The 22,549-nt window shown below is 43.1% G+C and overlaps 1 protein-coding gene across 3 annotated transcripts in view; it reads left to right on the top strand.

Annotated features, from left to right (window-relative positions):
- The window catches only part of crebbpa (CREB binding protein a), a 38,518-nt gene extending 16,318 nt beyond the window's left edge, over positions 1-22,200 (top strand). The window contains exons 3-31 of one of the 3 annotated variants that reach the window (XM_056759732.1): positions 5,077-5,247; positions 5,358-5,607; positions 7,298-7,411; positions 10,273-10,509; positions 10,792-10,897; positions 10,987-11,124; positions 11,231-11,348; positions 11,528-11,699; positions 11,807-11,869; positions 12,443-12,558; positions 12,662-12,814; positions 12,922-13,167; positions 13,564-13,710; positions 13,808-13,988; positions 14,081-14,199; positions 14,317-14,556; positions 14,656-14,744; positions 15,476-15,556; positions 15,729-15,785; positions 16,382-16,459; positions 16,556-16,623; positions 16,704-16,854; positions 17,081-17,227; positions 17,319-17,432; positions 17,512-17,677; positions 17,783-17,950; positions 18,081-18,242; positions 18,501-18,782; positions 18,957-22,200. In XM_056759732.1, the coding sequence (XP_056615710.1) occupies positions 5,077-5,247; positions 5,358-5,607; positions 7,298-7,411; positions 10,273-10,509; positions 10,792-10,897; positions 10,987-11,124; positions 11,231-11,348; positions 11,528-11,699; positions 11,807-11,869; positions 12,443-12,558; positions 12,662-12,814; positions 12,922-13,167; positions 13,564-13,710; positions 13,808-13,988; positions 14,081-14,199; positions 14,317-14,556; positions 14,656-14,744; positions 15,476-15,556; positions 15,729-15,785; positions 16,382-16,459; positions 16,556-16,623; positions 16,704-16,854; positions 17,081-17,227; positions 17,319-17,432; positions 17,512-17,677; positions 17,783-17,950; positions 18,081-18,242; positions 18,501-18,782; positions 18,957-21,146 (6,324 nt within the window). In that variant the 3' untranslated portion in view covers positions 21,147-22,200. Of the gene's footprint in view, positions 1-5,076; positions 5,248-5,357; positions 5,608-7,297; positions 7,412-10,272; positions 10,510-10,791; positions 10,898-10,986; positions 11,125-11,230; positions 11,349-11,527; positions 11,700-11,806; positions 11,870-12,442; positions 12,559-12,661; positions 12,815-12,921; positions 13,168-13,563; positions 13,711-13,807; positions 13,989-14,080; positions 14,200-14,316; positions 14,557-14,655; positions 14,745-15,475; positions 15,557-15,728; positions 15,786-16,381; positions 16,460-16,555; positions 16,624-16,703; positions 16,855-17,080; positions 17,228-17,318; positions 17,433-17,511; positions 17,678-17,782; positions 17,951-18,062; positions 18,243-18,500; positions 18,783-18,956 lie in introns of all 3 variants that reach the window. The other 2 variants (XM_056759731.1, XM_056759730.1) reach the window with 2 other exon arrangements.
- Positions 22,201-22,549: the final 349 nt, after the last annotated feature.

Consider the following 22,549-nt stretch of genomic DNA (forward strand, 5'->3'; position numbering starts at 1 on the left):
GTAAAACTATTATTTCGTCTTAACTGCGCGTTGTCATGGTACACAGAGCATTTCAGAAAGTCGACGTTATGAGAAATGATATATATGAAACCCAAATATATCTATATAGGTGCACGTGCGGGAATTGTGTCAAAATGCAAAGTTAATAGCCAGATAAACAAACTGTAACACCCCAGAAATAACGCTACATGCTAATGTTAGCGTTATATGCATTAGCTAAACACAGACATAAGGTACAAAAATATTTCTTGAAGTTAACACAAAAATGAAAAGTCACACTTACAGGTTGTGATTCGGTGGAGCTAACAGGTCCAAATAGAGTTTGTATTCCCCCTCTTTCAAGGATTGTCGTTTCACATACCCTGCAGTGAACGTGCCAAGATTATTAAACCAATCTTTGGTGAAATGACGCGAGCACAGTACAACCCTGGGGTTATACTCCTATGGTATCGCTTGAAAAATGAATTGTAACCTTTTTTTCCTCAGACGTTCTTCCTTTGGTAGATGAAATAAGACAGACTTAGTTGCACATCGTAGAACACAGGCTCTAGACATGATACACACGCATCACGAACGAGCGACAGTGTTTCGCGTCAGTCTCAGCAAAACGTAGGCGAGGACTATGTTTAGTGACGTAGATACGCGGGTGTACTAGTCCACGTCTCGTTTGTGTAATTCAGAGTCGACTCCCATTTTTACAGGAAATAACTTTGTTATTTATTCACCTTTGGTCTTACAACTTGATAGACTGCTTACTTTCAAACACTGCAACATAACAGACTGCATGAAATGTCATTTTCATGATCTCATGCTACCTACTCTTTATATAAAACCCCAGGGACCTCCGGTACTTAAAAGTAGATATAATGTCACTGTGACATGTTTGCCTGTTCACTATTTGGCTTCTAAACATGCGACGGGATTGTCCTGTGTAATGTTAATTAGAGTTTTTTTTTCGATGCGTTGGTCTTGAGTATCTTTACTTCAGAAAACTGTGTGTATGGTTTGTAAACACGCGACGCGGTTCTCTCTCCCGAATGCGTTCGTGACCGGTTCAATAGGGACCGGAGGGGTTTCGCGAATGGCCCCGGGGGAAACGGGTGTGCTTATCGAAAACAATGTGTTTGGTGTTCAAAGACGAGACCGTGTTTCTCGTTCTCTTTATTTGACCATACTTTGTTTTGTCGCTGGAAGCACAGACTCAAATCCCTGGGTGCGTCTTCTGCTGGAAAGGGGGCGGAGACCAGCAGCTTACTTGCACTAGAAGAAACACAAACTAAAACAGCGCGTTTCTCCTCGCATGCAAAAGTGGGCAGTTAGCGCATGGTGTATTAGAAGATCAGTGGTGTTTTTGGAGCTGAAACTTGACAGACACATTATGTGGACCCCTATGATTTATATTACATTTGTGTAAAACTAGAAAAAATTACCTCTTTAAGAAGAGGACGCATGAAGTGAATGCATTAAGCGCATCATCGTGAGTCCAGGATGCGCATGAGCGCTTTTGTGTCTCTTTGACTTTTATACGGTGATAGTTTTGTGCCATAAACCTAGATGGATTGTAATTTTACATTTACTGAAGTACCTTTTGTAATTTATGAGACATATTTTACTTGGGATAAATTGACCGCACTACATTGTAAAGCATACTGCATGTCATACTGCGTATTTAATAAAGACTTTTTAGAAACGTTTTGTTCAGTACTTAAAGGGGTGCTGCAACGATGTGTCATGCATTCTGACTTCTTTACTATATTAAACGTGCTGTCTTCTCATGCTTAACACCGTCAACTTGTCAAAAAACGAGCTCAGCCTACCCCTCCCCCCCCCGCACGTGCCGTATGATTTTGGAAATAATCGTACAGCTGTATCTATCTTTTATAAATGTGATCAAATAAATACTCTTCGAAGATATGAAGTATCCAATACTACTCTATAGGAACTCAAGATTAATATGAGATTGGCAGAAACCGAGTGTATTACGGCCACTTCAAGTACTTTTAAAAGTACTGGATTTTTTAAGTAAAATGCTTAAAGCTTAAAATGTTATAAAATAACATTTATTTACAAAATGTAGTCGATTAAAAAGTATGATATACTTTATAATGCAGTGAAGGATTTACTTAAAAAAAAAAGTAAAAACACTGATAATGTACATACATTTTTGATCCCCTAGCGAAACATAACTTTGTAGAGAAACCCTTGTTGGCAAGGTCAGACATTTCTGATAGTTGGTAACCAGGTTTGCACATGTGTCAGGATACATTTTAGTCCACTCCTCTTGTCAATCTTTAAGGTTTCTTGGCTGTCGCTCAACAAATTGGAGTTTTAGCCTCCTTCACAGATTTTCTATAGGACTATAGTCTTGAGACTGGCATTTAATGTGCTTCTCCTTAAGCTACTCTTTGGTTGTCTTGGCAATATGTTTTGGGTCTTTGTCATTTTATAGGCACATCCACGACCCATCTTCAGTGATCTAGTTAAGGGGAGGAGGTTCTTGTCCAAGATTTTACCGTACACTGGCCCGTCCCTCAGCCCCTCAATGCGGTGAAGTCATCCTGTGACATAGCAAAGATAAAAAGACCTAAAGCATAATGTTTCCAACACTGTGCGTCTCTGTAGGGATGGTGTTCTTGGGGTCAGAGTCAACATTTCTCTCCCTACAAACACAGGAGTCACTTTTGGTCTCGCAGCAGTGCCAGCACTTTCGCCAAAGCCTTTTCTGAATCCTTTTGATGTACATTGTCAAACTTCAGGCGGGCCTGCTTGTGCAGGAGGACCTGGAGGGTGCTTCAGGATTTCAATGTATTGTGGCATAGCCTGTTGCCAATGGTTAGCATGCTAACTGTGGTCCCAACTGTCTTGAAATCATTAACAATCTTCACCCGTGTAGTTCTGGGCTGATCCACCAACAGTTGTCTCGTTCTCACCATGCTTCTGTCTGTAGCCTATTCAAGGTTTGTGCAGGACTACAATCTTGTCCCTGACATCCTTTGAAACCTATTTGGTCTGGACCATGGTGGCGGAGTGATTGAAATGAAAGATACAGATTCTGTTGGCAGGCATCTTTATATATATATATATATATATATATATAACAAGCTGATTTATGAGTACTTTCTTAAACAGTGGTCCATATAGGCACATAATCCGTGGAGCCAGAATTCTTGCAATGCAAATCAATTTATAACCTTATATAACATTTTTTCCACTGTTCTTTTTGTATATTCTGTCTCAATCAGTTAATATAAACCTACCATAAAAATGATAGACCCTTAATTTCTTTGTAAGCAGGCACACTTACAAAATCAGCAGGGGATCAAATAATTATTTCCCTCACTGAAAATATCTGTGAGGAAATCCCAGGGACCACTAAAGATCTGAGAGGAAGGAGAATCCTGGCAGTTCAGGGAGAGAGAGAGAGATAATGTGCGTTTGGATGAGTAAGCACAGAGAGGTGTGCTGGTGTGTATGAATGAATGGACAGAGGAGAAGGGCGAGCAAGGGGTGAGGGAGGAGGAGGAGGGGCGGCTGGTGTGTGTGTGGCTCTCGGCCGGCCTCTTTTATCTTGTCTGCTGGAGCGATGTCAACAGAGGAGAGTGAACGGCTGGCACGCTGCTGGAGTTCAGCGAGGATGGGAGGGGTGTGTCTGTCTGACAGAGGGAATCTTGGCGGGAGGGAAAAGACCAGAACAAACCATTCATTCGAGAACATATATATGATGCAGATAAAGAGGCGAGATGACTGTTTTCCTGGATTGGATCTCGTGTCTTGGCACTTCATGCAACATAAAATAGTTACTATATTTTAAAATTTCATGTGCACCATTATTAGGAATATGGGTCGTTATGGATGTGACAGTTCTGAAAATAGCCTTTACTTCAATGGAAAATCATGCTTTAAAAATGCAATATGGGTATTTAAACCAGATATGAACATCTAAGCTATCACTGTAGTGAAAATTTGGTGAACTTCATTTTTCCATGGTGAGGTTGACATTTGCAGGGAATTACTTGGATATATAATTTTAGATCTGTGCTGCATGTAGAGGATGGAGATATAACTGAGTTTTTGCAGCACTTGGCACAGCGGAATCTTTGGCAGTGATATATGCATGAGACATCAAAGCTACGTGTTAATGACGCGTCATGATAAGATTCATTGAAAAGTTTCTCAAATTTACTTTACAGGCTTGTTACTGGCTCAAGGCAAATCTTCAAAGAGCAAAGATGGACAGGCAGACAGAAAGATAATTTAATTATTTACAGAATTTATAGTGTAAAAGGAGAAATACTTTAGATTTTTTATTTATCTTGCGCATTTTGTATATCTTTCTACAGTTGGCAACATTTAATAATAAACAGTTTCTAAAACTGTACAAACTTCCTTATGTTATAGCAATGGTTTTAAATGGATACAAAAATCACCCAATAAATAGCTTCTCCGAATGCTAAAGGAAAATATTATTATAGAGTTTATAATTTCACTCGTCACATAATATCAAAAAGTTATATATTTTTAAATATATTTTGTCTGTCAAGTATGATTTTCTTATCATTTATATTCAACCGCGGGGAAAAATACCTATTTCTAGGTATTTGTTTAGGTAAAATAATATTTCTCCCAAATTTCAAATAAAAATATTGTTTCTATTTGCATTTATTTGGGAAAAAAAATGGAATTGGAGAAAAAGGCCACAACACTAAAACAGATGCTCTGTTTTTCAAATATGTACTTCATTTACTGCAAAGAAAACAAGATCATATTCACTTTTGGGAAATACAACGGTAATATTTGTACATGTTTTTAGGAAATGTTCCAAATTTATTTTTCTCGTGTAAAACCTGGATTTTTATCACAGCTTTCATGTGTCTTGTCATGCTGTCAGTCTTTCACATTACTGTTGCATGACTTTGTCACTCCATAGGTTTAATTTTGTTGAAATTCAACAGACACTGGACTGAAATGACCACCATACATCTAGATTTTAAATGAAAAAAAAAAATTTGGTGGCTGAATATCTTTCTGTATTTGCTTTCCGCTTTTCATTAATGTCCTGTCTCTCTTGTTTTCCAGATGGGCATGGCAGGTGGCAATAGTCAGTTCGGTCAGTATCAGGGCGGAGGGCAACAAATGGGTACTGCTGGAGTAAATGCTCAGCTACAGAATAAAGGCGCCCTGCCCAACAGTTTGCCACCTTTCCCAACTGACCTCAAAGGAGCAGCAGTCACCAGCGTGCCAAACATGGTGAGTTTTCTCATAGTGTCCCATCGCACTTTAGTTCTCCATCCCCCGAATTGGCCTTAACTACAAGACTGTTATTCTGTAAAACCAACGTTCCTTCTCTCACCCCGTAGCCCCAGCAGCAGCAGCAGCAGGTGCCGGTCGGAGTTGTAGCAGGTCAGGGTGTGTCCGCAGGCCCCACGGCTGACCCGGAGAAGCGCAAGCTGATCCAGCAGCAGCTGGTTCTGCTGCTCCACGCCCACAAGTGCCAGCGGCGCGAGCAGGCCAACGGCGAGGTGAGAGCTTGCTCGCTGCCCCACTGCAGGACCATGAAGAATGTTCTCAACCACATGACACACTGCCAGGCTGGCAAATCCTGCCAAGGTGAGTCCAAACCAAGTGCCTATCGCCAAAATGAATCCTAGCGCTGATGGCAAACTTATTGCACACAGGGAATTTCCATAGCGAATCCTGCACAGTCTTTAATATAACAGCCCATTTATAGAGAAAATCTTGGCCTTTTTCATATAACGCAATATTAAAGAGTTGGCAAAGGGTAGAAGACGGCTTGCGGCAGCCTGATTGAACCCGGCTGCTTTGCTCTTAGCGTTATAGTTGTTGTTGGACCCGGAGGAAAGGGCTTCATTTCAACTCAAACACAAGCACAGTGCCAAGCATGACCTCTTCAGTGCCAGCTCATTTCCTGCCCACTGTGACACCCCTATCTTTCATTCTCACACTCCCGGGGAAAGCATTGAAACCAAGACATCTATGAAGTCTAGAAATCTTTCTTAAAGATCATCAGAGCCGGAGAGAGCATCTTGGAAACCGTGTTTGATGCCGCATGACTCTTAAAGGCTCTGAGGAAGCCTTGGCATGTCTTGAACTGGATCATTTGGATAGATTATATTTTACTCTGTGACCAGAACAGGTGCGACGTGACTAAACAGTTGATTCAGAAGCCTTGAGTTCACGCTCCCATTCTGACATCATCAGGATGATACCGCTGCGTTTCAGACACCATCCTGGTCACTTTGCTTAGACTGTTTTTATTTAGTATTAAATATACAGTTACGCAAGGAATCTAGTTAAAGGGAATTTGTTTTTATTCTTCCCATTTCTGCTCTGCAACTCTGTAGTCATGTTGCTTGTTTCTTACAGTCTTGCTTGTATCTTTTTTGCGTGTTTGACCTCTGTTGAATAAAATAAACCCCAAAAGATCCCCATGTCTAAGGCTGAGCCCTAGAACACGCCACTCTAAAACGTAATAGCTATAGACCAACAGTAGATCAAAGTTGTTCACCGGGCAAACTGCAGTTTTCTGGGAAGTACACATTGGTTTGGTGCAGCAAACTAGTGCCTTTTTGGTCAGATTTTGTTTTAAATTTACTTGATACCTCTTTGTTCTTCAATTTCGCCCCAAACTAAACAGAAGTCTTTACTGTCGCCTTTTCTCATATAGTATTTGCCAAGATTCTTTTAATTTCACTAATGGTTGAATATGCATATAACTGTATACTATAAGAGATGCACCGATTGTAATTTTCTTGGCCAATTGGATAGTGTAGGCCATGTGTGTGATAAGTCAACTGCGCGAGTCATGCAGCACTGATGTTTCCCGCTGCCATTGCTGATGCACACAGTCATGGTCTTCATTGACAAGTTTACACACACACAATGTGAGCTCAGTACCATTATTCACTACTTGCGTTCACTTTCTACATCGTCTCGAGCACACAGTCGTTGCGCATCTTCCAAATCATACTCAACTGCAGATAAGCTTGAGTGGACGAGCTCGACACATGCACAGATTGTCATACTATGGACTCGGCTGTCAACATTTGTCTTGGGTATGTGCTGCACGCGCGTGCGGACGACTGCGTAACCTGCTGGTGACGAAAATTGCCTCATGCAGGGGTAATCATGATGCCGGCCAAACATCGTTTTGCTGGTAGACATGCTTCTTTGAGCTTTTATGTGGATTTGTGTAAATGTACTTTCCTTGATTTTACTTAAGTTAAGACTTCTTTTCTGTTCAGTTGTAGAATAACAGGGTTTCTTCGTTTCTCTACAGTGGCTCACTGTGCTTCATCGAGGCAGATCATCTCTCACTGGAAGAACTGCACGAGACATGACTGTCCTGTCTGCCTCCCACTGAAGAACGCCAATGACAGGCGCAACCAGCAACGTGAGTCTTTGAACCTCACTCATTTGTTCTGATAAGGGCTATTAATGCATCAAAACACTATCATGAGCGTTGGTTTTACTTGAAAAGTGACAATATAGTTGGTTGCTTGTTTTAGGAGTAACGCAGTAACATAAGGTAATGTTTAAGTAAGGGATAATGTACAGGCAGCCGGTTGTTATCGCAGAAATAAGCCCCGATAGTCTTGTATCACACTGAGGGGGGCTTATAACAGTTACTTGCCACTTGAGAAAAACTGAACATGAAATGTGAATTTGAAATATTTTATTAGCTTATTTTTAACGAATGCTGACCTTCCGCAAGGAAAAGACGTTTTGTTTCGGTTTTAAAGTAAGAAACGATGTTCAAACGTCATGAACAGGCAAATTGGTTTAATCATTTGTAAATATTATATCATATGTTATCAAAAGACATATTTATAATAATTTTTGGTGTAATATTAAACTGACCCTCTCAAAATAATTTGCAGCATTTGGGTTACAGGTTATTAGTTTTGAGACTAATAATTGGAAGTGTGGCCAATCAGAATCAAGCATTCAAATGAGCCATGTAATAAAGGGGACATATGACACGGCTAAAACTAATATTATTGTTTGTTTGTACTAGGGATGAGTCACAAATTTTGAATATTCGATTCGTTTTTTAATTATAGAATTTTGAATAGTGTGTGTGGTCTTAAAAAAAATTGCCGTGTTTTCATGCATAACGTGTTCATGTAACCAAAGGGTGGCGCTGCCAATAACGACGCACCTTAAACCTAAAGGTGGTTAATCAGAGACAGTAGATGAAAACATTTTCTCACAACAATTGTTAATTAAGTTACGCACACTGTAGACCCGCGTGGCATAACGGATACGATAAATTGAGACGATGTCAAATAGGAGGTCGGTGTGGGGGTCCTTTAATAAAATGAATGAGAATAAAGTGCAGTGCAAACTCTGCAATGCAAAGCTGGCTTATCATGGATCAACAACTACGATGCACAATCATTTCAGGGCGAAGCACCCAGCAGGTCCATCCACAGGTCAGCAATCAGTTGCTAGTTTATGGTCAGAACAACCAATTTGGATGCCAGACGGGCGGAGCAAATAACGGCTTTAATTATTAAGATGATCGCTAAGGATATGCTTCCAATCGGCTTGGTCGGAGAGAGGACTTTAAAAATCTTATGGAGTTTGTACAGCCCGAGTTTACTGTTCGTAATAGAATCCAAACGCCAAAGACACGCCAAAGACACAGAAACACACGTGTTCGCGCTATATGACCCCTTTTACTAATCTAATTTCAGTTATTTCATCATAAGCCTTTTACAAACAAGTGACTCGGTCTAAAATGTAATATCTTTCTTTGGATGATACTTTATATATATATCAGTATTTTTGCTTTTGCGATAGTAAAAAAAAGTTTGGTTAGTATTTGTTTTCCGTACCTTTCCTGTATTAGATACTATACCTGTGTCACTTGCTAACGCCGTTCAGATAACAAGTGACGTCTTGCGCTTCTCGAAAATAGGGGAGCGTGAAATTGTCTCCCTTGATGCCGCTTTAACACATCAATGTGAATCTGGTTGGGCAGATGTAGAATCATAGTTTATTGCATGCATAATTTTTCTGTGATATTTAATTGAATGATCATTTTTTAATCGATCGTACGAATAAATATTTATTAAGTATTTAATAATACGTATTTATTTTTTATTAATTCAATTGTCGGCTGTATTTTTTAGAGAGGCCCAAGAAAAATCTGGGCGCAGGGCCCGACCCAGACCCGGCCCTGCTCTGAATTTTCACAGTATACGATAATTTCATATCATCAGCACAATTGTTTTGGTAATATCTCAAATTCAGTATGTCGCCCAGTCCTTTCTTTGGTTGTTTATTATTTCCAATCCTATGCAGTGTTTTATTTGGGTGTGAAGTTATACGGAAAGTGTTAGCATAATGTGGACATTTCTGTGAGGAAAGGCAACGTCATAGTTCATTAGTTCTTAAATGTTCACAGCTCTGTATATTTCGCTCTGTATATTTGTCTAGCGAAGTTGTACATCAGAGGGGGAGGAAGATAATCGGACCCGTGCCGCCCAGTTGGCTGGCTGAACGGTGACTCATTAAAATCTCACACTGTTACAGCTCCAGCAAACTAGCTAACTGCCTCCATTTTTCCCCTTTCTCTCGCTTTCTCTCTCTCTTTACCAGTGCCAAGCGTCTCTCATCGTGACTCTGAAAGTGCGAGGCAGCTAAAGTGTTTGTTTTTGCGCTGGAGAGTCGCCACAGTTATATTTCCTCCCATGCAAATGGCGTCTCGGGACCCCCTCCTCCTCCTCTGTACTTAGCCCATTCTTTCAAGTCCATGTTGTTGTGATAAATATATTTTTCTCTTCTGGACGGCTGTTTTGACAGGTTTTGAAATGTCTGGCTTATCTGCCTTTGAGTTGCGTTCCTCTGTTATGATAGACAGATTGTGTCAAATGTTTCCTCTTTGTTTAAGCAGAATCGGACATGAAGTGTCATGCATGTATTACGTTTTGTTTGAAGTTTGCAGATGTTTTCATGGTTATAGCACAACACACAGTAAAATCAAATTCAGTGGTGCCTTTTTATGGCGGTGATTAGTAGCACTTATGATGAATGCTTGAATTGTAACAATATCTGATTTTTACTACATGATTATACAAAAGAGTTCACATTACAATGTCAACATCCGTAAAAAATACAAAAATATATATATACTATTTTTCAAGTTTTCTAGATACAGAGAGAATGTAACCGTTGTGGCTCTAAAGGCAAAATGTTCATTGTTAATTTATAACAATTCATAACAATAATCTCTTTCATGCATCACAGCTATGCTGAGTTCGCCCAACGCTGGTCTGCAGACCTCCATCGGGTCAGTCGGCACGGGCCAGCAGACGACGCCCGCTCTAAACAGCTCCACACCCATCGACCCCAGCTCCATGCAGCGGGCGTATGCCGCCCTCGGCCTCCCCTACAGCAGCCAAACCCCCACGCAAGCCCAGTCTCCCTCACAGACACAGGGTGCAGGGCAGACCCAGCAGCAGATGAGACCGCTCAATGCACTCGGTAAACCTGTCTGGCTACTTTCACTGTTGAATTTTTTTTGGGAATTTCTGGCATTGTTTTGGGGTTTGTGTTTAATACATGTATAGTCATTTTCATATGTCTGTTGTCACCTGAAAGCAACCTCAGAAATCTTTTATGTATATATATTTTTTTTTTTTCAAAATGTATTGGTGCAAAAGCATTATTTATCCTTCAGTAGTGGTTTTCATGCACTTGTAATACAACTTGTTTCATTTTCCATTTATTCGGAGCTTGAGTTTTGGTTTTTGGTCTTTCGTCCAGGTGGTGGTCAAATGAACCTGAGCGGAAGTGCAATCGGCGTGCCGACATCAGACCAGGCCAAGCTGCTCTCGGATGGCACAATGTCGTCCACCCTCAACGCTAACAAGTATGCCCGACCTGCACTCCTTGATTTTCATTGCATGAGATGTATTTTGTACTGCTGTTTGTTGACCTAGCTTGTTTTCCGTCCCACAGTCAGCTGATGTCAGACATTCCCGCTATGGGCAATATGAGTAATCTGCCCACGGCGGCACCGCTGTCAGCTACCGGCGTGAGGAAGGCCTGGCACGAGCACGTCACCCAGGACCTCCGGAATCACCTTGTACACAAACTGTTAGTAATAAACTCCTCACCAACTCTTTTGGTGTTAAGCTTGTCTCAATTATACTGGATCAAAGAAACTTGGTAAACAAGTTCTGCTCTCTGTGTGTTTGTTTAGGGTTCAGGCCATCTTCCCTACGCCGGATCCAGCTGCTCTAAAGGACCGCCGAATGGAAAATTTAGTAGCGTATGCACGGAAAGTGGAAGGGGATATGTACGAGTCTGCTAACAGTAGGGTGAGCAAAAATCGCTTAATGCTAAATACGCTTTTTTTTTACCAATTAATATTTTCACTTGCTGTGCATAACACTAATCAGAACATTTAATGTTTGATAAAATGTATATAATTTATGAATTTAGAAGTTTGGTAGCTTTGTGGGTCATAAATTAAACAAATTTTACCGTTGTTGTATAGGACGAGTACTATCACTTCCTGGCTGAGAAGATCTATAAGATCCAGAAAGAGCTGGAGGAGAAGAGAAGGTCACGGTTACAGAGGCAGATTATTAACCAAACGCCCATGACGGCAGCGGGGCAACAGCCACAGGCCCTCAACCAGCCTAATGTCATGGGACCTCGGCCACAGAGTGAGTTACTCACAAATACGCTGATACACCTAAAACACAGTTAAAATATATAAGGTCCACAAAATAGTACACGTTTGACCATCGTCTACTTTTCTTCCTCTCTTCAGATGGACCTGTGCCTATGCCCAATGTGCCAAATCAGATCATGAATCGCATGCCGGTGTCACAAGGTACATGGTCAACTAAGGATTATGCTCTGCTATACATTTTACACAGCAGGTGGAAATTACGAGATCACTCTAGTTTTGTCTTTAATCAGCGTTTCTAGATGTATTGTGGCATTTCTAGTCCAGTGTCTGTTGAGTGTCAACAAACAAACCTCAGGAATGACAAAGTCATCCAACAGCAATGTGAAAGACTGACAGCATGCAAAAACCTGAATCTTAATCCAAAAATCTGAATTATTCATATATTCATATTCATTGAACTGATCCTAATATACACGTAAAACATTAGTATTGTGTTGTTTAAAAAGCTATGGACCGCACATGACCAGGTCAAACCAGCTACCATAAAACTTATATAACCAGTATATGCTGTTTTTTTCAACAGGGTTCACTTAAACACATACCCATAAATTGTGGATTAGGTAGAAAGGTAGAAAAATGTCCACAGAAAAAGAAATAAAAGGAAGGAAGAATGAATGCACATGCAAGATTTACGTCCCACAGCGACAGGATGTTTCTGGTCTAAATCGAAGTATCTTTGTGAGCATTGTTAATTTTATGAGGTGTTTTCTACAGGGATGAATCCATTCAATGCAATGCCCAATGTGCCGATGTCTCAGGCTCCCATGGCAACCCGTGCTGCTTCTCCAATAAACCATCCACAACAGATTAACATGAACCAAGCCCCAACGGTTGGTCTAGATACCTCTGACCTTGTTGTTTCTCCACCGTTTTCCCTTTTTTTTCCTTAAAATGTTGGACACATCTAACCATAAATATCTCACTCCTCCACAGATGAATATGTCACCCACACGAATGCCCCAGACGCAAGGCATGCTGGGAACTCACGGTGGGACGCAGTTCGTGGCTCAGACACAGTTTCCCGCCAACACCAACGCCATGAATGTCAACATGGGCCAGCCCAACACGCAGCAGGCTGTTTCACAGGTAAGTGCTCGCACACATCATCTGTAGCGTGAGCTCACTTGGCATGACGACGACCCCTCTTAACCTGTTTTGTTCCCTGCTTGTGTGCGTCCGGTCTCCTTCCCCAGCAGCAGAACGCTAACCTACCCCTGAATGCACTTGGCCCCTTGGGCTCCCAACTAGGCTGCCCCGCGCCCCCTCAGGGTCCACTCCGCGCCACACCGCCCCCCAACACCACCGTCAACACCACTAACTTGCCAGCAGCACTGCAGCCCAATCGGACCTCCACACCCAACCCTGCTCATGGCACCCCGCCTCATACGCAGCCCCAGGCGGAGCTGCCATTAGCCACCCAGCAGCACCCCGGAACACCGGTGAGACCCTGCTACTCCATCAGTGTCTTCCTTCATCTTTCCTGGATCTTAAAAAAAGAGCTTGTCTGCTGTCTGCATAGGCTGCTTTGTCCAGCAGAGATGAACAGAAAATACAAATTCGTCATTGTTTATTCACCCTCATGCTGTTCAAAACTTATACATGACCCTTTCTTCTGTGGAACGCAAAAGAAGATATTTTGAGGAATGTCTCTGTGGTTTGGTGCCCATACAATGGGGTCAATGTTGTTTGATTATCAACATTCCGCAAAACATCTTAGTTTTTACTATATATATATTTATATAGGTTTTATAATGACATGAGCGTGAATAAAATTGTAAAAAAATTAATCTGTGTATGTCAAAAGCATTAAAATTGCCTACCATTATTTCTCTTAGAGCGGTGATAACCGTGTACCCACCCCAGCATCAGCAGGCAGCTCCGACCTGCACTCCCAGCATCCAGTGCCTGACGTGCCTCCCAGCGAAATGAAAACAGAGGAGCAGGATTACGACATGGGCATCAAAACAGAGCCTAAGATGGAGGTGAGCGTCACCTGCTTCGTCGATTTTAAAAGCCGTTTATACAGAGTGAAAACATTTATATGTTTAACTAAACTCATTGCAATTGTTCTTCCTGTAGACCGAGGATGACACGGGCTCCATGTTGGTCAAGAAAGAGGAGCAAGACGGGTCGGAGGCCAAGAAGGAGCCGATGGAAACGGAGGATAAGAAGACTGATAGTAAAGCGGAGACCAAAGAGGAAGATGAAAGCAGGACAAACGGCACAACGTCCTCTTCACCATCGCAGTCGCGGAGGAAAAGTACGAAGCAATCTTAATACACCTCGTCTGGGTCCTGCACAAGTCGTTCCTTATTTTTATATATATTTACACTGTCGCTCTGTCTTTACCAGTCTTTAAGCCAGAAGAGCTGCGGCAGGCATTGATGCCCACCCTTGAGTCTCTGTACAGACAAGATCCCGAGTCTTTGCCATTCCGGCAGCCTGTGGACCCCCTTCTTCTTGGCATCCCAGTAAGTCCATCACATTTATGATGAATCAAAGCCACACAATGGGTCACATTGTGTAAAAGCAATGTCCATTTCTTACATCTTGTGGGATTGATTTGCTATTTTTGTCTCCGCATTCAGGATTACTTTGATATCGTGAAGAACCCGATAGACCTGTCGACTATCAAACGAAAGCTGGACACGGGTCAGTACCAGGAGCCCTGGCAGTACGTAGAGGATGTATGGCTGATGTTCAGCAATGCTTGGTTGTACAATAGGAAGACGTCACGTGTGTACAAATACTGCTCCAAACTTGCTGAGGTGTTCGAGCAGGAGATAGACCCCGTCATGCAGGGCCTCGGTTACTGTTGTGGAAGGAAGGTAAAGATCTCGAATGAAACGTAAAGAGCTATAGGAAACTGTTGGCAAAGTATACAAAAGCGTAATCTTTTTTAACTCTTTGTTCCTTTCTGCCCACAGTACGAGTTTTCTCCTCAGACGCTATGCTGCTACGGCAAGCAATTATGTACAATACCACGAGACGGCACTTATTACAGCTATCAGAACAGGTGAGGAGATCCACTTCCTGCTCCCCTACGTCACCTCAAAAATGTACATAGTCACATTGATGTTGTAGACAGCTTTAGGAAACGTTTAAGAGGTTGTGCTCTCAATCATGCAGTATGGTTTTAGTCATGTGGTATGGTAGCTGACAGGTCAGACTTTGGCACTAACTTTTCATGTAGTCGTGTGTACTTGCGTAAGTATCCATTTAAACTAAACAACGCCTTTTCCTCACGGTTACTCCACTTGAAGTCTCTAGCCAGTTGTAATTTATTGGCAGTTGTGATATTTGCTCTGGCACAAATATTAGGGTTTTTTGCCACTTAGTTCCTGCGTATTCATAACAGGCTCCTTTGCGCCCCCTGCAGTATAAAAACACGTCACTGCGGTCTGTTCACATAAGCTTGTCAAACAGACACAGCTGCTCTCACTCATAGTCTCGCATCCACCGTTGGCCCCATGCATTCGCTCGATTTTGTCATGTAAGCATTTAGCCGTGTTTCTCTGTATTCTCAGAGTTTTAAACATCCTCCCCTTGTTCCAACCCAGACACTTTCCAATTAGATTCTCTACTTTGAATTCAAAAATGGTATTTCTAACCATGACGCATATGTGAGAGTTGTCTTAAAGCCCTGATGCACGTCGGTAAGAAGAACCTTGAAGCGGTTTTGTGTGCCTGCTGTGCGTATATGTCCAGCTCAAGTGATTCATGACTCTTGTGTTGGTGTCTGCACAGGTATCATTTCTGCGAGAAGTGCTTCAATGAGATTCAGGGAGATAGCGTGACGCTGGGAGACGATCCTGCTCAGCCGCAGACGTAAGTAATCGTTTCCATTTACCACTTAAGAAGCTTAGTTACGGAGATTTTGTAGTGCCTTACTTTAACACTGAAAGATGTATGGCTGTCGATCGCCTGGGTTCAAATTTAGAATGATTCATATTATCTTACAATTGATGCCTTTTTGACATTGGATCTTTATTTCGTGCAGTATGATTTCTAAAGACCAGTTTGAAAGGAAGAAGAACGACACATTAGATCCAGAGCCGTAAGTAAACTTTTTTCCTTGATGTGAACATCATTTCCCAGAATTCCATCACTGCTGACGCCCTATAAAGTAGCACATTCTTAAAGTAGGGCCGTGTTACCTCATACAGTTGTCTAGTTATAACTCTACGCACCACATGGCTTCTGCTCAGTAGCGCCCCCTGCTTTTGGTGGAATTGAGGCACAACCACCACAGAAATGAATAACAAAATCGAAGTTTCAGTGTCACATCCATGTGCACAGGATGTAGTAAAAATCAGAGACCCTTCCCTTGGAATACAATTACAAGTGTTCACAGGAGATGCATTTGAGAGTCTACCTATGATCTCTGACCTGACCACTTATGATCACTCGAGACAGACCGATAAACATGACATGCAAATTCGGATTGAATGAGAAATGGCTATAAATCCACATCAAGGCCCACTTTCATTAGCCTGCTTGCTATTGCGAAGGTACTGGAGGAAGAGAGATTGAATGATGCATTTCATCCAAACTACCTGCACCTGAACATTCAGACACTTGCTAAAAATAATGATGTTGCCAGGAAACACTTGAGGAATTGGTCTAAACTCCTTTCATAATTTCTCCTCCTAGGTTTGTTGAATGTAAAGATTGTGGGCGGAAGATGCATCAGATATGTGTCCTGCATTATGAAGTTATCTGGCCTTCTGGGTAAGTTTGACAGTACCTCAAAGCAAACCGGTGCTTTAACATGTATTGTGGATATGATTTCGGGACATCAGAACTAACGACTCATTGCGTTTGCAGTTTCATCTGTGAAAATTGTTTAAAAAAGAGTGGGAAGTCAAGAAAAGAGAACAAATTTTCAGCCAAAAGTAAGTCAATATGCAGGAACACCTTCAGATCCACATCATGTTGAAATTTTGTGCTAAATGTTCTCTTCTATTTATTCCAGGGTTGCAATCGACAAGGTTGGGCATGTACATAGAGGATCGGGTGAACAAGTACTTGAAAAGGCAGAATCATCTGGAAGCCGGAGAAGTGTTCGTGCGAGTAGTAGCCAGTTCGGACAAAACGGTGGAGGTCAAACCCGGCATGAAGGCCAGGTAAACCTAAACTTCATCCTTACCTGTCCAAAAAGATAATCTGACTATACAGCATCACAGTCTTTGTGTGTCTCTTGTGTGGTTTTTGTTTGTTTTCTAAATACGCTGTTGAAATTTGACAAACCAATGGATTTCAGTACTTTTTCATAAATTCAACTATTGATGTTTATGTTGTTGTGCTAATGTTTGGTCACTAAAAAGGGATTCATCTTGTGGCCCATTTCAGGTTTGTAGACACAGGAGAGATGCTTGAGAGCTTCCCCTACAGAACCAAAGCACTTTTTGCATTTGAGGAGATTGACGGAGTGGACGTGTGTTTCTTCGGCATGCACGTGCAAGAGTACGGATCTGAATGCTCTTTCCCCAACACCAGGTAAACACAAATAATGAGAAATGGAGGATCAAGCTAAGACTAGATGTTTCCTGTATGCAATGGGGTTGAAGTCTTTTGTCTCTTCACATAGACGGGTATACGTATCGTACCTCGATAGTATTCACTTCTTCAAACCTCGCATACTGAGAACAGCAGTCTATCACGAAATCCTCATTGGCTATTTGGAATACGTCAAGAAGCTTGGGTAAGTTTCAGCATGCAATTTAGTTACCTTATTCACTTATGTTTTGCAGTGTATTTAACTTTTCATGTTTCCACCCCAGGTACGTTACGGCTCACATCTGGGCGTGTCCGCCTAGTGAAGGTGATGACTATATCTTCCATTGTCATCCGGCCGATCAGAAGATCCCTAAACCCAAGCGCCTGCAGGAATGGTACCGTAAAATGCTGGACAAGGCCTATGCTGAGCGGATACTCCATGACTATAAGGTATAACGGAGAGCGTGATTAGATGCCTTTTCAAAATTCTCAATTCCCAGTTTTCTGTTTTTTACGATTCCAGATGTTGTCTAAATACGTGTTTGTGTTTGATAGGACATCTTCAAGCAAGCCACAGAGGACCGTTTGACGAGTGCAAACGAGCTTCCATATTTCGAGGGGGACTTTTGGCCCAATGTGCTGGAGGAGAGCATCAAGGAGCTGGAACAGGAGGAAGAGGAGAGAAAGAAAGAGGAGAACACCGCAGTATGCGAAACACCTGAGGTGAGAAACCACATTACCCATTTAAACATTAGGTGGATGCTTTCACAATCTATTGCTTGAAATATTGATTTATTTTGTTTTGTGAACAACCAACCTAAAACCCTTTTGACAGTTTCATTCTTTCCAAAAGGGCACGCCAGGGGACAGTAAGAACGCGAAGAAGAAGAATAACAAGAAAACGAATAAAAATAAAAGCAGCCTGAGCCGAGCCAATAAGAAGAAGCCTGGGATGCCGAATGTAGCCAATGACCTTTCTCAGAAACTTTATGCTGCCATGGAGAAACACAAAGAGGTCTGCTGCTATGTTTTTTTTCTCACTCTACAAGGCATTGTATCAGTCATGTGCACTGTTTATTGTTTACTTTGCCAAAAACAACAATAATTGACGTATTTTTTTGTGCCAGCCTTGATAAACACGACCTGCATGTAGGATTTTCCTGTGAAAATCCGTACTTTTCTGCAGCACTCCCCTTAATTCTAGATAGAATAAGTGGAATAAATGAATGGCTTTTGAATAAAGCTCTTATCAGCTTCTGTTTGTTTTCTACAGGTGTTTTTTGTAATCCATCTGCACTCTGGGCCCATGGTTAACACACTACCACCCATCATTGACTCCGATCCCTTCCTTACTTGTGACCTAATGGACGGACGTGATGCCTTCCTGACGTTAGCACGAGACAAACACTGGGAGTTTAGCTCTCTGCGGCGTTGCAAGTGGAGCACCATGTGCATGCTGGTGGAATTGCACAACCAGGGCCAGGACCGCTTTGTCTACACCTGCAACGAATGTAAACACCACGTTGAAACGCGCTGGCACTGCACTGTCTGCGAGGTAAGACACAGAATTAACACACTGTAGTAGTTGTTTATTTGTATATTTGTAGAGTGTTTAGATTAGAGTCCAGAATCTTGTTGTTTTAGTAGTGTTTCTCACATGTGCACATTTTCTGATTTTGACTCAATACTCATAGATGACTTAATCGTTGTGTCCTTATTTTTTCCACAGGACTTTGACTTGTGCATTAGCTGCTACAACACTAAGCGTCATGAGCACCAGATGGTTAAGTGGGGTCTGGGTCTTGACGACGACAGCAACAGCCAAAGCGGTGAAGCCTCCAAGAGTCCGCAGGAGAGTCGGCGTCTAAGCATCCAGCGCTGCATCCAGTCTCTGGTTCACGCCTGTCAGTGCCGCAATGCCAACTGCTCCCTGCCATCTTGCCAGAAGATGAAGCGAGTGGTCCAGCACACCAAGGGCTGCAAGCGCAAGACGAACGGCGGCTGTCCAGTGTGCAAGCAGCTTATCGCCCTCTGCTGCTACCACGCCAAGCACTGCCAGGAGAACAAGTGCCCCGTGCCCTTCTGCCTCAACATCAAGCACAAATTGCGTCAGCAGCAGCTGCAGCATAGACTGCAGCAGGCACAGATGATGCGAAGACGCATGGCCACTATGCAGGGGCGAGCCATGCCTCAGAGTCTGCCGTCGCCCCCTGCCTCCACAGCCCCAAGCACGCCCAACTCCCATCAGCCACCCAACACCCCCCAAACCCCACAGCCGCTATCCAATCAGCCAGCCACACCTAATGCGGGCGTCATGTCCCCTGCCTATCCCAATGTGCCCCGCAACGGCCAGCCGCCACCACAAGCCTCGCAGGGCAAACCTGGCCCACAAGCTTCCCCGCTTCACCAGCAGCAGTCTCCACTTCCCCATCCTCCTCAACAACATCCACAGCAGCAGGCCCCGCCCCCAGCTGCGGTAAGAATGGCGCAGCACATAGAAATGGTCGCACAGGCTCAACACAACCGCATGGCTATGAATGGCCTTCCCATAAACCATCAACAGCCACGCATGCCAGGCCCCATGCAGCCTGCTATTGTTGGGCCACGTGGGCAGCAAGTCATGCAGCCTATGCTACAAGGGCAGTGGGCCGGAGGCCCTCAGGCAGGTATGCAGGTGACTCAGCAGCCGGTTGCTCCGCAGCAGGCCGCACAAGGGCCACAACAGACCATCCCCATGCAGAGACCCATGATGCCCCAGCAAGCAGCGCAGCAACGCATGATGGTGCCAACACAGGGCCAGCAACCTCGAGCGACCCAGAGACCTGGAGCCATCGCCCCAAATGCCTTGCAGGATCTGCTACGCACCCTCAAGTCACCTAGCTCACCCCAGCAGCAACAGCAGGTCCTGAACATCCTCAAATCCAATCCACAACTTATGGCTGCTTTTATCAAACAAAGGACAGCAAAATATGCCAATCAGCCGCAGCAGCAGCAACCAGGCATGCACGCAGCACAGCCTGCGATGCAGGGCATGGCAACCATGCAAGGGGTTCCGCGGCCTGGCATGGCCCCTCAACAACAACAACAGCAGCAGCCCACGCCGCAGGGTGCTCAGAACCAGCTTATAAATCCTGCACTCGCTAACAACCCGCAGCTACAGGAGCTGTATCGCCGGCAGATTTTGCGACAGCAGCAGCAGCAACAACAACAACAACAGCAGCAGCAACAGCAGCAGCAACAACAACAACAACAGCAGCAGCAGCAGGGAGTGATGCAACAGGCACACGGGCAGTTCCCGCAGGCACAAGGAGCTGCAACCAATTACTCGCAACTTCGGATTCAGCAACAGCAGCAGTTGGCCATGCAGGGTCAGCTGCCCTCCATGGCCCAGATGGGGCAGGCCGGGTTGGGTATGGAAAGCACACCCAATCTCCTGCATCAACGCATGCTTCAGCAGCAGCAGCTTCCACAACAGCAGGCCGTGCTTAAGTCTCCCATGAGCTCACCGGCACAACAGAGTCCCATGAGCCCATCAGCTCACCTGCTTTCGGGCCAGCCGCAGGGCGCGCACCTGTCAGGCCAGCCAATGGCTAACGCACTCGGCAGTCAGGTGTGCTCGCCTGCCCCCGTACAGTCACCCAGACCTCCCTCCCAGCAACCGCCTCCACATTCCAGTCCTTCCTCACATGTTCAGCCGCAGCCGTCACCACAGCACGCACCACCTCACACAGGAGGACCCCACACGAGTCTGGCGACCCCTATGCCTGGCTCATTGGAGCAGGGACACCTGGGTACACCCGAGCAGAGTGCCATGCTTCCACAGCTTAATACGCCCAATCACAGAGGGCTGCCCGGTGACTTAAGTATGGTGGGAGATGCGACGGGAGACACGCTGGAGAAATTTGTGGAGCGATTGTAGCGTTATCTGGGAGACTCCACCCAACACAGTCTCCCAGTTCCTCTTTTTCGTGGCTCTGGATTTTCTCGTAATATTCTCGATTTTTGTACTGACATGTAAAGTTTGAAGAAAAAAATTTCGACAAGGATAGGGAATGTTGATGTTTCCTAAAATAAGACTCATATTTCTTCCTTTAAGAGGGATTCGAAAAATGTTGTTTAAAAGAAATATAAATCGCAAAGAATATATTTTTTGTTCAGTTTAGACCCGTATGCGGTCGATGTAATGTTTTAAAGTTTTGCTTTTGTGCTTTGTTTTTGGGGGCGGGTCTGGTTTCAAGCCTTTTTTAAGAAATTTTACAAAACTTCATTATATCATTCATACCTTTTATTTTATACCTTATCTAACTTGACAACAATTTTGTTTTGGAAGACTGTAAAATAATTTGTCTGGGAATTTGGATCAGGGTTTCTCTGCTCTGTCGGTCATACTTCCTAGCAATTGTATTCTAGTGTTGTACCATTTTTTCCAAACATGCATTCGGAGGCATCCCCTCCAGTCCTCATTGTGAAGTTTGTATGAGGAGATCAGTTGTTTTGTATCGATAGGAACTGCATACGCATGTATGCAGACACACACACGCATCGTTCAATACTATACCGACCCCAATAGGACATGTAAACATTGGCCTGAATTCAGAGGTTCTGTCTTGCAGACGTAGAAAATTGTTGCTTTTTGTCCTAATTTTGTCATACAGATATATAAATATAAAGAAAGCTAGAGAAAGAGAGAGAGATTGAGGAAGAAAGGGGCCCCTAAGCTGAGTGGGAGGGAATGGGTGATTGCTGGTTGACAGCTTGTTGAAATACAGAATGAGCTTTGCTATTGACCCTCATTCCTCTCACACAAACTTGAACAGGGGCTCCACTATTTCCTTAAATGTAAATCATGCAAGTTATTAAGCAAATTACTATAAATATAAGGAAGAGAATGGAATCACTGTATAAACTGGTTGAAAAAAAACTTATTTCTTACTTGTATACCATATTGTTAAAATAAACTGTGTGCGACAGAATCTTGTCTTTATTCTGTAATAAAATTATATATAATTTTATGAAATGAAGAGTTTATTGCAAAAACAAAACAAAAACTTCGCAATCATGTTTTTGTTGTATTCGTTTTTTAGTATAAGTATTTTTTTTAGTTATTACAAAATCAAAACAACCCCACTGCAGTTTGATTAGTTTTAACTGTAATGCATAAAAACTGTTTATTATATTAATTTTTATATACCGCTAACACGACATGATTCGTCACTGCGCAGACCGGACAGCGTATTACTTTATAGTACCGCGAGAACGATTGGTTCCCGCGGTACTATGATGTCATACGCTGATAGGCCTGCGCAGCGCCGCACGAAGTCA

The sequence above is a fragment of the Triplophysa dalaica genome, chromosome 10, assembly GCF_015846415.1.
Source record: "Triplophysa dalaica isolate WHDGS20190420 chromosome 10, ASM1584641v1, whole genome shotgun sequence".
Taxonomy (NCBI): domain Eukaryota; kingdom Metazoa; phylum Chordata; class Actinopteri; order Cypriniformes; family Nemacheilidae; genus Triplophysa; species Triplophysa dalaica.